General features: G+C 52.2%; 5 protein-coding genes across 5 annotated transcripts; 3 read left to right on the top strand and 2 right to left on the bottom strand.

Moving 5' to 3' along the window:
* Positions 1 to 138: 138 nt before the first annotated feature.
* Positions 139 to 4935, bottom strand: ASPZODRAFT_153495 (hypothetical protein; the record flags this gene model as incomplete). The annotated part of the gene is made up of 4 exons (XM_022725978.1): positions 139 to 2841; positions 4142 to 4401; positions 4487 to 4848; positions 4913 to 4935. 4 exons carry the CDS (start codon positions 4933 to 4935, stop codon positions 139 to 141), a joined length of 3348 nt encoding a protein of 1115 aa, XP_022579079.1.
* A 574-nt stretch (positions 4936 to 5509) lies between these two features.
* Positions 5510 to 8022, bottom strand: ASPZODRAFT_134657 (hypothetical protein). Its single transcript, XM_022723594.1, has 9 exons — positions 7536 to 8022; positions 7398 to 7486; positions 7259 to 7336; positions 6742 to 7176; positions 6524 to 6673; positions 6157 to 6465; positions 6003 to 6097; positions 5876 to 5953; positions 5510 to 5825 (listed from the first exon to the last, which is right to left on the bottom strand). Exons 1-9 carry the CDS (start codon positions 7898 to 7900, stop codon positions 5808 to 5810), a joined length of 1617 nt encoding a protein of 538 aa, XP_022579078.1. The 5' UTR covers positions 7901 to 8022; the 3' UTR covers positions 5510 to 5807.
* Positions 8023 to 9242: 1220 nt separating this feature from the next.
* ASPZODRAFT_134653 (hypothetical protein) lies at positions 9243 to 10545 on the top strand. Its single transcript, XM_022723593.1, has 5 exons — positions 9243 to 9527; positions 9632 to 9758; positions 9832 to 10104; positions 10164 to 10181; positions 10243 to 10545. Exons 1-5 carry the CDS (start codon positions 9399 to 9401, stop codon positions 10398 to 10400), a joined length of 705 nt encoding a protein of 234 aa, XP_022579077.1. The 5' UTR covers positions 9243 to 9398; the 3' UTR covers positions 10401 to 10545.
* A 967-nt stretch (positions 10546 to 11512) lies between these two features.
* Positions 11513 to 13138, top strand: ASPZODRAFT_18142 (hypothetical protein; the record flags this gene model as incomplete). Its single annotated transcript, XM_022727170.1, has 3 exons — positions 11513 to 11640; positions 11702 to 11901; positions 11958 to 13138. 3 exons carry the CDS (start codon positions 11513 to 11515, stop codon positions 13136 to 13138), a joined length of 1509 nt encoding a protein of 502 aa, XP_022579076.1.
* Positions 13139 to 15016: 1878 nt separating this feature from the next.
* Positions 15017 to 16540, top strand: ASPZODRAFT_134646 (hypothetical protein). The gene is made up of 4 exons (XM_022723591.1): positions 15017 to 15369; positions 15430 to 15590; positions 15667 to 15819; positions 15906 to 16540. The coding sequence occupies exons 1-4, from the start codon at positions 15337 to 15339 to the stop codon at positions 16489 to 16491; spliced, it is 933 nt and encodes a 310-aa protein (XP_022579075.1). The 5' UTR covers positions 15017 to 15336; the 3' UTR covers positions 16492 to 16540.
* Positions 16541 to 17221: the final 681 nt, after the last annotated feature.

Here is a 17221-nt window from a genome sequence, read left to right as displayed (position 1 = left end):
ATTTTTGAACTCCTTGATTCCATTGAAGGCCTGAAAACACACCAACTATGTAGCTGTAAGAAATAAAAACAGAGAAGAAAGAGAGAAAGAAAGGAAGAAGAAAGAAGATATGGTATCGTTATCTGGAAAAAAAAAAAGTCAAAAAACATTCTGCGTCTCCAGCAGATGAGGGGTGCCCCCCGACGAAAGGCCCGCCGAAACGGTGCTGGTGCTCTGGGGCTTTGCGCTGCGCTCGCGGAGACGACGCCCCTCCATGAGGCCGCGCAGGCCACGCTTCTGCAAGCCGATGACGCTGCTGAGATCGCCGGTCCAGATCTCCCGGACGGGACGTAGCTCGGCGTCGGTGTCGCGGCGGCGGTGGCGCGAGTGCGACGTCGACGTGTTGGTGTTGGTGTCGTACTCCGAGTCGGACTGGCTGAAGCTCGTGCTCGTCGACGCCGAGGCCGTGCTGGCGTTGCTGATCGAGTCTTCACGTTCGCGATCGCTGCGGTGCCGGTGGTGCAGGCGGCCACGGTGCCGGTGGTGATCCGACGAGGAGGAGAAGTCCGTATGGATGCGGAGCGGGACGCCGCGCGATGACGACCCTGCTGCTGTACTGGCTCCTCCAAAGGCCAGTCTCCCGCCATTACTGTTGTTGGTGGTGCCTGTACTGGCGCTGCTGGCGGTGGCCGCCGCGCCGTGTTCCGTGTCGGAGGAGTCCGAGGCCAGCACGCTCTGGTGGCCTGTGGCGTTGGGTTTCGACTGCGTGGCGGGGCCCGTCGCGGCGTGCACGCCGTTGAGGGCTTCGAGAGTGCCGCCGGGCCCGCTGACGAACCCTGTACCGCGGCCACCGCCCGCAGCCATGGCGGCTGCGTTGAAGACCGCCGCGGCGTTGCGGCCGTCGAGGACCTGGTGAAGTCGCTCGACGGTGGCTTCGAGGAGTCCGTCGACCTGGTACGGGCGGGCGATCTGAAGAAGCGAACAGAGAATCTGCGGGGTGCACAGGGAGGAACCCGCGGGGGGTAGGGAGGAGGTATAGAAGTAGTAGACGAGGACTTGGAGGGTCAGATAGGTGTGGGGGAGATAGAGCACGCGTAGGCGCGAGGTGGGCGCCAGCGAGTGCGCCGAGGGGATCTCGAGATTGGCGAGCAGGGATTTGGAGGGCGGTAGCGGGTTGTTGACCAGCGTCGTCGCTGCCGAGTAGTTGCTGGAGTTGCCGACGGACGGGGTGATGGTGATGCTGGAGTTGCGGCTGGGATACGCACCCATGGCACCGCGCAGGGTTGCCGCGTCCGACATGCCACTGTCGGATGATTCGCGCAGCAGCTGGATGAAATAGGGGCCCCATCGGCGGGTCAACAGGCGCGAATTCACGGGAATCCGCTCTCCGCCGACAGCTTGCAGTTCCATATCGGCCATCTCGTGCAAGGACAGCGCCAATTTACCCAGCTCGTTGGACGCGGCAGAGAACGGCCGCCCGCCAGAGGTCAGCTGCGAGAGCTTCTGCTGCAGCGAGGCCGGCACTGCAGGACAACTGTGAGAGATGTAGGCCGAGGTCGGTGAGGTCCGGCACGGGTTGTTGTACAGGCCGAACGCCTCCAGCTCGACCATGCAGACGTGCGAAAAGTTGATCCGGCGATGGTTGTAGTCTTCGACCAGGCTCCGCTTCCGGTGGCCGAGGATCACGAAAGTGTTGCGTCGGGACCACAGGATTCCGCGGTTCCAGCTGCCATGGCCAAAGACAGACCCACCGGCATCGATGCGACCCCAGGTGAGGGTTTTGAGGTCGAGTGCCCACAGGGCGTACTCTTGCTTGGAGGAGGTGAGGTAGGTACCGCTGACAACGAAATGTCCGTTGATGATACCGCCGTTGGGAAATCGGAGACCGGGGGGCGAGGCCTGGCTCTGCATCGGCTTTTCAATCAGCTGGCCGTCGGGCAGTCGCACTTGAAGCTCGAGTTTGACATCCAGGAAGTTGTAGTTGGAATAAATAAGCATCGGGCATCCGTTGTTACCGGACGACTGCTCGATAGGCTCTTGTGCATCGCGGCTCTTGGCGGCCGATCCGATCTCCGACACGTCCATGCCAACCAGAGGAGCTACAACGCTACGGTAAGCACCGCAGCTGCGGCCGAGCGGGCTGGTGTTGGTCCACTCGAGGCTGCGAAGGTTGAAGACGCTAACCTGTTCGATGTAAGTGTTGGAGCTATCCTGACCACCAACGACCACCATCTCGGCTCCGCCAAACCCGTCTATATCGACACCGATGTTGCCCTGATGCGGATTGGACGAGGAAGGGTTGTGATGGATCGCAGACAAGGGCGCGCTGGCCGAGGTGAAGCACGCGCTGGACGGCAGGATGGTGGCGCAGTGGGCGTACCGGCCCTGCGGGGAGTCGTTCGCGGGGACCCGGGTCCAGACGCGCGAGGGGACATCAAATATATGGATGTCGGACATGACGATCACCTCTGGCTGAGCGTCGGCCGCCTGGCTGACGGGCTCCTTGGCGGAGCTGGGTGCAGGCGACATACCGCCATAGCAAACCAGTTTATTGTCGCCCAGAGAGCAGACGCTGTGGAAGTAGCGCGGGGGCGGGATATCGCCCGTCGCCTCGACCTTCGTCCAGTGCCGCCGAATCAGGTCCAACTCGTACAGGTCAGCCGTCAGCTGTGGGCGGCTGCGTGAAAGCACGCGTCCGCCAAAGACGTATAGCTTGTCGCCCAATATTGTGGTCGTCGCTCCAACCAGCGGGTGTGGTTCACGACCGGTTGTTCGGCGCACATTGCAGACGAGCCCGGAGAGGTTGATCGGGCCAGACCCGGCACCCTGTTGCGCTTGTTGCTGCTGCTGCTGCTGCTGCTGCTGTTGGTGGTGAGATTGTTGATGATTTGTGGACGAAACACCCGCGTTTGCGTGTTGACTCAGGTCTTCCCTGCTCGAATCCATATACCCCAGGCTGGATTGACTTCTCGACATCATCTTGACGGGGAAAGTCTGCATCCAGTCTTATCCTTCCACGTATCGGTCACAGTAGCTCTGCAGCCAACAGTTGTCGTATATATATATATGTGTATATAGAGAGAGATATATATATATATCCTCACTGACGACCATCCCAATCACAGCACCAATATCCTTGTTATTATAATTATTATACGGGGTTGCCGAATTCAAAAGTCCTGCGTTCGCAATAATGTGTGGCGGCGTTCAGGGGCGAGCCGAAAGAGCGGTATCGAGGCGTGGGAGGAGGAAAACGACAATAAATAAAGAAAGAAATATATATATATATATATATATCAGGATATGGATTTGCTTTCGGGTGTATAAGCTACTATTATTCAGTCAGCCATGCCATAAACCCTTCAGATAAGACAAGCAGGGAATAAAATAGTTACTCTAGTGATCGTCAGTTCACTTATCAGGCGTCGCCCGACTGCCTTTGGGGTCAGCGGCTTGGAAGAGAAAACGGCCCAGTCAAGTAGCAGACATTTGCAGGCCTTTAAGAAGAGAAACAAATATATATATTTGAGCCAACTAGACACATCGACCAGCCGCACTGGACTTTGAAGAGCGGTGTTGGCAGGGAGTCGAGGTCGAGGGGGGGGGGGAAGCGAGTGAAGGTCGCCCGATGTTCCGTTCCTGGGTTGGGAATTTCGACAGCGGCTAAGAAATAACTAACAATGTGGGGTTGATTTTGTGGTGAGAATAGAAGAACAAGTAATGAATGATGAATTAATAAATAAGTAAATATATAGATATATATATATATCTATCTATCTATCTAGTTACAAAGTCAAGGGAATTTTGGTAGGTGTTAGATGTTCTAGCTTTAAACAATAGTACTATTAGGATTTAGTAGACCAGGCACAATTACCTACTATGCCTGCCTATTCCTATCTCTGCAGACAATCCAGACGAGCCAAGTCCGGTTTTGACTTCTAGTAGCATATGTGGAATTGTGGTGTTTTATTTTTATGTATGCTATCGCTAGCTGGATTAAATTGTGTCATCAAGGTATCAAAGGCTTAAAGCCGGCCGTCCATCATATCACATTTCCTTTTGTTTTCCATTTACTTCTTGTGGGCGATGTTGGTGAAGCGCAGGTAACTGGTTTATAGTCAGTATAGAATACTTCGGATATATGTATATATATATAAGGCACCACGTACGGCTTGACCTCGCGGATCTCGCTAAACTTCTTCTTGGCATCCTCGGTAGAGACGGGAGGAGGGATGATCACATCGTCACCGGGCAGCCAGTTGATAGGGCAGGTAACGCCGTGGTTGTCGGTGGTCTGGAGGGCGTCGACGACACGGAGGACCTCGGCGGTGTTGCGGCCAGTGGAGGCAGGGTAGGTCATGATCAGACGGATCTTCTTCTTGGGGTCGATGATGAAGACGGAGCGGATGGTAAGAGCGGCTCCTGAACGAACAGGTTAGCAAGAAACATAAAGATAGAAGAAACATAAAAATAGAGGGACAGATTCAGGAGAGAGAGAGAGTTATACCCTTGTCATCAATGTTGGTGGCGTCCTGGTAGTCAATCATGTCGTAGAGATGAGCCACCTTGCGCTCCGGGTCGGAGATGATGGGGAACTTGAGGTTGGAGCCGGTGACTTCATCGATGTCCTTGATCCAGCGGTGGTGGGATTCGACGTGGTTGGCGCTGAGGCCGATCAGCTGGACGCCGCGAGCAGTGAACTCGGGCTCCAGCTTGGCGAAAGCGCCCAGCTCGGTGGTGCAGACGGGGGTGAAGTCATCCGGGTGGGAGAAGAGGATAGTCCACTTGTCACCGAGGAAGGTGTGGAAGTTGATGGGACCGGTCGAGGTCTCAGAATCAAAGTCCGGGGCGGTCGAGCCGAGGCGGAGGCTGGAACGAGTATCTGTCAGCATACCAACTAAGTAAGTACTACCTCTCTCCATGCAAGACTTACGGGGCAGCGCGTTCCTGAGCCATTGTGAGGGTATTGGGAAGGGAGTTCGAGTGTAGAATAACAAGAGAAGAGGCAATAGCTAGAGACGACTAGAGACGGCTGAGATGGGAGAGGGGCCCTTCTTATCCTCATGTTTTGGTGGTTCTCCGCGCCAGCAATATACGCTTACAATCACGCAATCTGTCACCGCCCAGCATCCACAACCTTCAATTGGCTTCTGGTGAGGTCATTTAGTGGGCTGTTTAGCGTGGGATGTTTCTAGGCCTGGAGGTGCCTGAGCAGTTACTAATAGTAGTAGGAGTGAATATCCAGGAGACTGTATATAGAAGAGATGATAACTAGTAGACTGCAAGTGACTGACAGACAGCAGTAAGAGAAGTATAGAACAAACCATATGTTAATAGCTCTCTACCTAGGTGGTACTGGTGAACCCTTGCTGTATCTGTACAGTATAGTATCTAGGTACGGCGTAACAGTACTACCTCCCGTCTACTCCGTATAGTTCTAACTGGAGTAACTAACTACCAAGGTGCGTAGTGGCAGTTACCTAAGAAAGGCTATTATGTGGCCACTAAAAGAGACTCTCCACCATTGAATTGAGAGAGATGCATTCCTAGTGGAGGATTCAGTCTCAACAATATATATTATATATGTTCATTATAATATCGACACTGAATCAATAGTAGACATAGACATAGACCAGGATCAGGATCAAAGACCTGCGTTCACTGGGAAGAGATATTGAGTCTAATGAGGATATAATTGTAACTCCGCGAGACTCTTCTCGAGGAAGCCGAGGTTGCCTGCAAATGGGCGAAGATCGTTGCTGGGTTGGAAGGACTTTTTGGAAGAACTTTTTGGGGAGGGTTCCTCAAGGAACCAAAGGAGAACTAATCTAAGTGTTCATTATTTCCTATATACTGTTAGTAAATCGGTCTCTCAGCACAGGTTTGACAGACATACGCTCGCAAACTTGCTTCTTGCGCGGATCCGTGGCCCGTAAAAGATGAGAACCCAGGGGACAAGCGTCAACAGCACTCCCTATTCCATGTAAGTAAGTGGTTAGTAATGGAAAAGAAAAAGAGCTTACAATTCCTCCCAGGAGACTGGACGCAGCAGGGTAGCCCAGGTTTGTAAACATGGAGCGAGTTACTAAAGGGAAAATGCCTCCCAGCACGTTTCGGCCTTAGTTGACCTCTCGTCAGTGATCGTGTCCAGAGTAAAGTAGATCGGGTTATCCCTACAGAAAGACTGTGCTGCAATGGCAGAACTGGCGTATCGATGGTACGTGTCTGCGAGATAGTTGAACGTGGCGAGGTAGATGGAAAAGATCCCCATGGTGGCACAGGAAACTGCAATCGTGGGGACGATCCAGGGAATTGATGGAAAGGAGGTCCAGCCAAACCAGAACATCCCGATGGGCATGAGAGTGGATACGATGCAGGTGAAATGCAGACGCCCTTCGGGAGCGCTGGACATCTTGCCCATCCGAAGAGCAAACTTTTCTTGGTAGATGGCGAGGAAGGTGATAATGATGGAACCAACAGAGATCGCTGTATGGTCAGTATAACTATCCCAGAGACCCTTAGCTGCCAATAGATGATCTCTTACCAGTGAAGACAGCACCGGCTTGTTCGACATTGAATCCGTGGTTTGTTTCAAACACCAGAGGGATGGAACCGAACTGCAGGTAGAGAACAGCCCAGCTGAAGGCGACCCACAAGGAGAAGAAGAAGACAACCGGCTCGGTGAAGAGAAGATCTAAAAGGAAGCGTTCGTCGTGGTTAGCCGGACGGACAGAGGAACGGGCGACAGGTGGCTCGACTTACGGAACGGCCGATAGCAGGAGATTGTAATCATCTTGGCGACTGACTCTCGTTCCTCATCGCTCTTGACCTTCCATCGGATCCGTCGGACAACTTGCTTTTCTTGTCGGTCATCCGAGTTGAAGACCACACCGTGATAGCCCGCCGCCTCGAGCTGGAGGTACCATTTGTTCAATGTCTGTGCTTTCCTGCTTAGAAGGACGCTCCCGCGAGTCTCCTTCAGCAGAAAAACGATGATCAGAAGGAAAACAGCGGCGGCAATGGCTTGCGAGTAGTAGATCCACCGCCAGTTTGTATGCTGCACGATAGCACCGGAGATAATTGGACCCAGACCAGTACCCACGAGCACGGCGCCTGAGAAGGCCGCCATGGGTGCGTTACGATCCTGGGCGTGATAGATATCACTAATGATGCCACCAACCATGGTGGAAAAGGTGGCTGCACCAAGAAGAATCAGTCAGCAAGACAAAAAAAAAAAAAAGAAAAGACGAATTACAGCGTTGTCGAAGGAAACACATACATCCTCCGATACCAAGGAAAAATCTAGCTACAAGCATGCCGTCGAATGAATCAGTGACACCGCAACCGATTAGACACACTGTTTACACATTAGGTCAGCTTTGAATCCTTGATACCATTCAAAATCAGCATTTGCTTACCCATGTACAGAAGCCCGCTGGTGACGAAGATTGGTCTCCTCCCATTGATCTCGGAGAAAGGGGCAAGCACCATCGGGGCGATTGCAAAGCTATCCGAGTTAGATGCGGAGCCAGCAGAAGAACACGTAAAAGACAAACCCAAAGGTGAACAGGGTAATTCCCAGATTATAGACGACATCACTGATGTTCCATTTGGCCGTAAGCTCGGCAGACGGAGGTGTATACTCTCCCGCCGAATAGGCCGCCATGGCCGTGACACAACAAGCAATGGCAGTCGTGAGCGTCTTTCGATACGACGGCCATAGGAAGGGCGAGGTATACTGCTTGAGGTCGGGACATGGTGGCGGAGCTGTCTGACCAGGCTGCTGTTGCGAGCCAAACCCTGCCGGTGATGGCAGTGATGTTTCGAATGTTAAATAAAGATACTCGACGTCCTGTTCGGGGCTCATCGTTTTGGTAGTTTCGGCCTGGTCTGTCGACTCTTGCTCCTCGATTGCCGTCATCTCGGCGGTGAAATAATGGGAGTCAAGACCGTGACGCTAAAGATTCTGTTCGTACTCCGTACACACCACGAGCAATCAGCGGGGTAATGCGAGTCAGGAATGATGGAGGGAATGATGAAGGTGATACCGAATTTCCCTTATCAAGCAATTTTTTGCCCACATACCCTTGCTTTGATAACTTCGGTCATCCATCCGAACAGACTGGGTGGAGAACCGTGAGTGGGACTGGATGATCTTTCCTCAGAGCCTGGTCCGTGGCCACAGTCGCCGGGCTTCCATATCAGATTCAAGCTGAGAGACAAACAATTGCACTATTTGCTGCCGAGTGACGGTCCACAAAGCTCATTCCGAGCCTCCCAGTATTCTAGAAGCGGCCGCAGGAGGCAGTCACGGGGTCGAGGTCGGCACGATATCCGAACTGGTTGCCCGGAGGCTGCACCTTCCTCCCCGGGATCTGCCAGGGTAAGTCACTTGGCCAATGGGAACTTATATCCGGGTTACTAAGCAATGACCGTTGCAGCTTAGGATTGACACCGCTTCCATATTCGTAGTTGGAGTATGCAGTCGGGTATGTACTATGTAGTAGTTACAATAGGTAGTTAAGTATTCACTAGGTAGTTACGGAGTAGATCATCTTGAGAAATAGCCGAGCCAGATAGTAATGCACCAGTTCTACTTAACAGACTGCATACCCTCGCAGAGTATGCCGTAGGTTGTCAGACTACCTAGGTAGTAGTACCCTTCAGAGTCGAGATGAACGAAAGTGCTGGTAGAGTCATGGCCGTGGTTGAGTCGGCCGAGAGAAAAGCTGCGGATACACTTATTGAGCAGTGACTATGGAGCACTAAAGTCTAACAGTATGTAGTAACTAACTAACTAGTCATTACCTACGGTTAGTAGTATGGAGTAGTCCCGCCATCTATTCACCCGAGGAGAAGTCATCAACGTTGGGCAGGAAAAAAAGAGGGACACAGCCCTCACCACCTTATCTGAAACAAGAACAGAAAAAAAAAAGAGCTAGAGTTCAGCGAACACAGCGACGAAACCGGCATAGTTGACTCGACTGGTCAAATCAGATAATTAGTCTGTCTTAGTTATGGAGAGGTGTCTACGGAGTCGAGGGCAGGTAGTAATACGGAATACCGCACTGCTGACAGCTCGTCACGTGACCACGGTACGTACCAAATTCCTAGTCAAGGCCCCCAAAAGAGAGTCGCGTCGGGCTCGCCTCACCTCGACGCACGACGATCATTCGGCAGCTCGCGTCCAGGAGACGTATGTCCTTTGGTATTATTCTCTACTGACGCGTTCATTTGGTTTATTTATTTTTTTCTCATAAAAAAAGAAAGAGAAAGAAAGAAGAAGAAAAAAGGAAAAAAAAAAACAAAAAGGAAAGGCCACTGCCGTTCTTGTTGACGCTGCCGCCGCCCTGGCCTTCTCTCTATCCCGCGCGTTCAACTATCTGGTTTCTCGCCGAAACCCGTCGCCGCCACCCACAATGCCTACCAGAAAGCGTAAGTCCGAGGGTGTGGCCGTTGCTGATGATGTCGACGCGACGCCCGCGAAAAGAGCGCGTAAGCCGTCTTCCGGATCCGCCGAGTCGCAGCCGGAGGAGGCTGTCTCCCAGGTAAGAAGCAGGAGCAAAGACATCTTATGAAACGTGTCCGGTCACGGCGCGATAATGAAATGTCTTTCTTACCATTGGAGGGGTATATGTGCTGATTCGGGCAGCCCACTACCCCCGGTACTGAGAAGAAAGGAAGGGGTCGTCCTCGGAAGTATCCTCCTGCTCCTCCCAAGGATCCCAATGAGCCCAAACGCGGCCGGGGTCGTCCCCGGAAATTCCCTCTACCTGATGGTAAGCGTTTTTTTTCCCCCTTCGTTTTGACGGAATGTATGGGTTAGGGCTAATTTCGTTTTGTTCATCATAGGACAAACCGCGCCAACGCCTAAAGAGAAAAAATACCCAGGCAGAGGAAGACCGAGGAAGAGCATTCAGGCACAAAATGGGGATGAGGCGGGCGGTGGTTCTGCGGCTGAGGAAGCAAACCAGGCAGAGACGGACATCAACGTCGACTCCGATGCGAGTGGCCGTTCATATTGGCTGATGAAGGCTGAGCCTGAATCGCGCTTCGAGAAGGGGGTCGATGTCAAGTTCTCCATTGATGACCTACGCAACGCAACCGAGCCAGAAGCATGGGACGGTGAGTCTTAAGCTTGCATGGTTTAGATCCAGATCAGACTTACTAACATGGCTTTTCAGGTGTGCGCAACCCCGTCGGTATGATTTGTGCCCCTCACTCTAGTGTTTCTACGTAGATGACTGACTGACTGAATGACAGCACGAAATCTCATGAGAAATATGAAGAAGGGCGATCATGCGTTCTTCTATCACTCCAACTGCAAAACCCCCGGTATCGTGGGCTTGATGGAGATTGTCCGTGAACATTCGGTAGACGGTCTGTCTCCCCTTGCAGCCCCCTCCCCCTTCCCCCGCTGACTAGACCCTTGTAGAATCCGCCTTTGACCCCAAGCATCCCTACTACGACGAGAAGTCGAGCCGCGACAAGCCCAAGTGGGACGTCGTGCACGTAGAGTTCCGCCGCAAGTTCGAGGCCACCATCTCGCTAAACGAGCTCAAATCCCACGCACAGTCCGGCGGGCCCCTGGAAGACCTCCAGACCCTGAAACAATCACGCCTGAGTGTCTCGGCCGTGACACCCAAACAATGGGAGTTTATCATGGGGTTAGTTGAAGCCGGCGACAAGAAGAAGTAGAAGAAGGAAGGCGACTCCTCCTAGTTCCCGATGCAAACAATGGCACGACAAGATGCATTGGATTGAGATCTTCGTTTCTTCCCTGTTGTTTCTATTTTCTTTTCTCTTTTTTTTTTTTTTTTTTCTTTCCCTCCCTCCAGTCTCTATTGGCTTTTCGTTATCTATCGTGTACAATCATCCCACGATGTTCTGTATCAAGATCTAAACAATTCATACAAATCAGCCGGTTCCTGAGAATATTCAGATCATACCAGAGAGGTAGTGCTACCAGTCCTTCCATCGAGAAGGATAAATAAACTCTACCAGGTAGTCAATGACGACGAGCGGGCAGTTCCCGACATCCAAGTGGGGAGAAGAGCATGAATAATGCCAATCAAAAGCTTCGTACTTACGTAGCCAGTCCAGATAAGCTCCTTAACTAATCATACCGTACCCTTGACTGTAGAAACCGGAGCTCTGGGTAAGGGGGCAGCTCCAAGTGGGCTTCGACAGACGCGAAGAGCAAGTCTATGCGAACGTGGGGGTTTGGAATGAGCCCCTCACTTTGCCGTGAGGATTTCTCCGATAAGAGAGAGAGAGGGCTCAGCTTCAGGAAGGACAACCCGTCGGAGAAATACAACAGAAGTTATCTATTGCTATTCCCCTCATTTTTGTCTCCCCCTCATCTTCGGGAATTTGCTTCCTAAAAAAAAAGAAAAAACAAACAAGCACCCCCTCCCTCGGTTACATATATAGGTATATATATATGCTCGCTCAAGCTCGACGCCACTTCCTCGCTTCACGATTTCCCACCATTTCGACTCCCTCTCGTCGTCTTTTCCACGCTTCATCCATCATGTCCGGCGTTTCCATCGACTTAACTGCCCCGAATGGGCGCAAGTACACTCAGCCGATCGGCTTGTTCATCAACAATGAGTTCGTGGCGTCCAAGTCGGGAGAGAAGCTGGCGAGCATTAACCCAGCGTAAGAGATACCGTCATCTAGAGCAAGGCAAGGGATAGGGACTTGTTGCTGACGTTTCAAGGGACGAGGCTGAGATTGCTTCTGTCTACGCGGCGGGCGCTGACGACGTCGACCTGGCCGTCGAGGCGGCTCAGAAGGCTTTCAAGCATCCCTCGTGGAAGCAGCTGCCTGGTACAGATCGTGGTGCTTTGCTTTACAAGCTGGCAGACCTGGTCGAAAAGCACGCTGAGACTCTGGCCACCATCGAGACTTGGGATAACGGTGCGAATTTTCTTCTTCTTCTTCTTCTTCTTCAGAGTAGTGTACTGACTCTCTAGGTAAACCGTACTCGGTTTCCCTGAACGATGACGTGGCCGGCGTGTTGGATACCCTGCGGTACTACGCCGGGTGGGCGGACAAGATCCACGGCCAGACTATTGAGACGACCCCGACCAAGTTTGCGTACACGCTGCGCCAGCCGATTGGCGTGGTCGGGCAGATCATCCCTTGGAACTTCCCCTTGCTCATGGCTGCATGGAAGCTGGGCCCCGCACTGGCGTGTGGCAACACGGTCGTGATGAAGCCCGCCGAGCAGACTCCGCTCAGCATCCTCTACCTGGCGAACCTGATCAAGGAGGCCGGATTCCCCCCGGGTGTGGTTAACATCCTCAACGGCCACGGGCGGGTCGCGGGCGCTGCGATTGTGCAGCACCCGGACATTTCCAAGGTGGCCTTCACGGGATCGACGATGACGGGCCGCGAGATCATGAAGATGGCAGCGGGCACGCTGAAGAACATCACGCTTGAGACGGGCGGCAAGTCGCCGATGCTGATCTTTGCCGATGCCGACATCGACCAGGCGGCCAAGTGGGCGCACGAGGGCATCATGTACAACCAGGGCCAGGTGTGCTGCGCAACGTCGCGCATCCTGGTGCACGATTCGGTGTACGATGAGTTTGTGCGGCTCTTCAAGGAGGTCGTTGCCTCGACCAGCAAGGTCGGCGACCCCTTCGCCGACGACACCTTCCAGGGCCCGCAGGTGACCAAGGCGCAGTACGAGCGCGTGCTGTCGTACATTGAGAGTGGTAAGAGCGAGGGCGCGACCCTGGTTACGGGCGGCGAGCCGCACAAGAACGCTGCGGGTGGCAAGGGCTTCTACATCGCCCCGACCATCTTCGCCGACGTCAAGGACAACATGCGCATCTACCGCGAGGAAGTGTTCGGTCCCTTTGTCGTCGTCTCCAGCTTCACCGAGGAGGACGAAGCCATCACCCGCGCCAACGACACGACGTACGGTCTCGGTGCCGCCGTCTTCACGCGCGACATTGAGCGCGCCCATCGCGTCGCCCAGGAGATCGAGGCGGGCATGGTCTGGATCAACAGCAGCAACGACAGCGACTTCCGCGTTCCCTTTGGCGGCTTCAAGCAGAGCGGCATCGGCCGCGAGCTGGGCGAGGCCGGCCTCGAGGCCTACTCGCAGACCAAGGCGATTCACGTCAACCTGGGGAACAGGCGTTAGGTCTTCTCTCAGTGAGTTAATAGTTATATCTAGCCATAGTTAATGAAGTTCGGGACAATTAAAACCTATAGTTAGTAATAAATATGCCAAGTGAACTACCTGTAGACAGAATATAGTTATACTACATAACCTGCAATATTTGTCTATCCATAAGAAAAGGTACTTTGGCAGTACTTATCATAAAGGTACTTTTATTAATACAGCGCCGTCCCTCGGTACAGTGAGGCGAGGCATCGGGAATAAGAAGGAAATGTAATCCGCAGTTACCCCGAAGGCATCCCTCATGCATTACCTTGTACAGAATACGGGACTTTTTAAAAGAACAGAACCAGAATAAAGAACAACAGGAACTACTAACTTACCAACTGAATACTTGGTGCATATATTAGTTACCTACTCTACATGTTGGGATGTATTTTTGACGAATGGAATCCCTGTCTCTTCTGTGATCTGGCGAGTCACACCGCATAGCCATGCTAAATTGTGCATGTTGCCAACGCATATCACTGTGCATGCAGGAATGGTCATGTGAATTCATTCGAGGAAGACATACAAAGTACGAGCTAACAGAGTAGTAAGTATACAGGGTGTAAGTGGTTAGTACCGAGTACTTTGTATAAATTGACTGCTAGATATGTAGTAGTGATACTACATAGTAGTGATAGTATTACGCTCCTGCTAGTGTGGGATACGAGGTAGCTTTCTTGGGGTAACGATCAGCCGTGACTGAGTCGCGTCCTCGTCACATTGTAGATACGAACTAACTAACTAGTTACCTTCTAGGGTAGTAAGTACGAAGTCGACTGCCTGTCCCTGGCACAGAGTGGTTCGGGTTCCGGACTGCGGGAGAGTGGTCAAGGATAGCTTAGGAACGGAGTAGTTAGTTGGCTATCTGCAACAAGCCACTTTTCTTCGTCGTATCCCATCACAATCAAGCAATGTCAGAACGGAAGCTGGAGCCATGCTCCTGTCCATCACCCGAACCCGAGTTTTGAAAGAGTTCTTCCGCGGCCCCGCCTTGCCTTCTTCATGTGGCCTTTTCTCCGTGTTTAGTCTCTATCTCGAGTCAGGAGCGTGGGAGCACGGGGTACTCCAGACTCTAGGATTGGACTGTCTTCTCGGTGCGGTCTGGCGGTCAATTTTGTTGATCGAATAAATGTGGAAAAAGGTATCTTTAATCGAGGAGCTTAGCTTACTGGTTAGTTAGTTAGTCAACTAACTAGCTGGCTAGTAACTACCTACGGCATCCCGCCCCCCCTAGGCAGTACTCCGTAGGCACCCTGCAGGAAAGACCGATGAGCGAATCACTGATCCGATCGTTCCACGGAGGACTCTCCCCGATCTATCCATCGCAACACTCGAGACATGTGGCTGCAGAGGCATTGCTGTTGATTTGCACCGCTCAAAGCCAAGCCGCGTGAGGCGCTCGTAGCGCCCGTATCCTGTTCACTTCATAAGCCGTGTCGAACTAGCCAACCAGTACGAGATCTGATTAGCTGCCATAGCCGGTCTACCGTCGATAACTACTCTTGTTAGCCAGGGACAACCTGAAACTGACGCCGAGGAGGGGAAGGATCCGACGTGATATCTTGATGGATGACTGCTGCTCTCGGCCCATCCTGGCACAGAAGAATCCTTCTGTCGTACCTTATACTACATAGACAGCACATTCCAGGTTTCAGATAGGTACGGAAGAATCATCCGGCAGACCAGCAGAGGAGAAAAGGAGAGGGCGACTTGGTTGCCTGTCATGATGTTGCGAAAGAAAAATACCGCGCTTGCCCAGTTTGGAACAGTGTGCAATGAGTAAGCAACGGTACACGTGACATACCGGGACCAAGAGGCAAGAGGTCTGAGACCCCAAGACGGCGAGGACAACACTCTCCCCGCGAGTGATTTCTCATCAAGAACGAGTTCTCTAAGAGGTACTATACAGTGTCTTGCCCTTTAGGATTGCTGGAAGTTCGCTTCCTCATCCCTGGAGAAAGAGGAGTCTGCCGTAACTGTCTGGTGCGAGACCGACTGAGGGGCTTGTTTTTGGCCCGGCCCTCCAAAGGACGCTATCGAAAGGTCCCAGACAGATCGTCATATACCCCTCCTTTTGGACAGGTAGATTTTCTCGCCCACGAAGACAGACAGCCAGACAGCGGGTGAAAGACGGGAAAGGCAGACTACCTAGTACTATTTTGTCATTCACCATGCCGGAATTCCAGCGGTGGACGATCACCGAGGTATGCCCCTGAATGGGATCTTGCTTGAAGGTTGAAAATCAGCTAACAGCTAGATTCCAGCCATATATTGATATTTCCGGTACCCTGCTGGAAGGCTCTTTCTACGACGAAACCCGGAATGAATACCGGTTCGTCGATATCTGGGAGCACAAGCTCTATTCCATGGACCTGGCCAAGGGTCCTAGCTCGCTGAAGGTCGTGGAAACGCCTACCTCGATTGGGTGTGTTGAGACAGCTTTGAAACTCCTCTAGCCACATTTACCAGGCTTACGGGGCTGACCGTCCGCAATGAAACAGTGTCACGGCGAATCTGGCCAATACAGAAGATGTCTACAAAAACAAGATTGCCGTCGGAGCTAAGCAGGGATTCGCCCTGGCCAACCGCGAGACCGGTGAGCTGACCTTTCTCCGGAAAGCATGGGATGAGAATGACGTGAGGTCGTTCGAAAGGTTGATGACTTTCCCCCCCTTTTCTTCCTTTTTTTTCTTTTTGACTAGTCTTCCCGTAATGTCCTGAATACTAATCACGGTGATAGGATGCGTTTCAATGATGGAGCCGTCGACAGCCATGGGCGGTTCTGGGCCGGAGCGATGAATGACCCGAAAGTACAGCAGCCGAAAGATGAGGGTGTCCTCTTCCGGCTGGACCCCGACCTGAGCTTGCACCGGATGGTGGAGAAATTGACCATTCCGAATGGGATTGGCTGGAACGCAAAGGATGACACGATGTATCTGACCGACTCGCCGACGGCGACCATCTACGCATTCGACTTCGATGCGCGCACGGGGGCGATCAGCAATCGGCGCGTGCACTTCAAGCTGGACGAGCCCCTGGAGCCCGACGGGTTCGCCATTGACGAGGAGGGCTGTATCTGGAGCGCCATCTACGGCGGCGCCAAGGTCATCCGAATTTCACCGACGGGCGAAATCATTGGCGAGATCGTCCTGCCTACACGCAATGTCACCTGCCCGGCGTTCATCGGCACCGAACTTTTCATCACCACCGCCAAGGACGAGCCGACAGACCACTTCCGCCACTCGGCCATGTACGGCGGTAAGGTGTACAAGGTCGACGTCGGTGTCCGGGGGCTCCCCAAGCACAAGTTCCGCCTAGAAGCATGAATTACATACTACTTATTGGGTACTAACTACCTACCTACCTACCTACCTAGTGAGTTGTATTTCATGCAAATACAGATACTACATACACCTAACCTACCTACCTGGTCCTAGTCCTAGATGCTTTGCCTAGGCACTCCGTACTTACTTTGGTACCTAAGAGGTACCTCTGCATACAAAGTACAGAGTACCCAGCATAAAAGTTGACCTGTCATATCGTTCATGCAGAACACATCGCTCGCCTACCTGGTACTCCATACAAGAAGCATAAATTCAAGTTAGTCCAGAGTTTAAAAAAAAAATCAAAACAAAGTGATTGAGGAAGATTTGTCATTGCCTACCTTACCTAGGTTAACTTGACAACTCTGTCTATACACCTATGCAACTAACTAACTAACTGGTTAGTTAAGTGTAGGTGGCTAATTTGATACATCATACAAAATACAGTAAGTACTATGATACTCAGATCAGATCTGAGAGCAGGCGCATGTACAGAAGAACTAGTTTTTGTCTCATTCTTTCCATAAGAGAAAAAAAAAATATTAATATATACTTACCTACTTATATCTACATGTTTTTTGAACTGCTGTCTGTTGTCCCGTCTGATGTGGGAATATTACTTGCCTATCAACCGCACGACAGCAAAGAGTGTGTAACAGCTGGGAGGAATTATCTACACCGCATTGTCTTGGAGTGGATACAGAGTAATTATTAAGGTGACTACCTAAATAGT

The sequence above is a fragment of the Penicilliopsis zonata genome (assembly GCF_001890105.1).
Source record: "Penicilliopsis zonata CBS 506.65 unplaced genomic scaffold ASPZOscaffold_13, whole genome shotgun sequence".
NCBI classification, from domain to species: Eukaryota; Fungi; Ascomycota; class Eurotiomycetes; order Eurotiales; family Aspergillaceae; genus Penicilliopsis; species Penicilliopsis zonata.
This window is presented reverse-complemented; position numbering and strand designations above follow the sequence as displayed.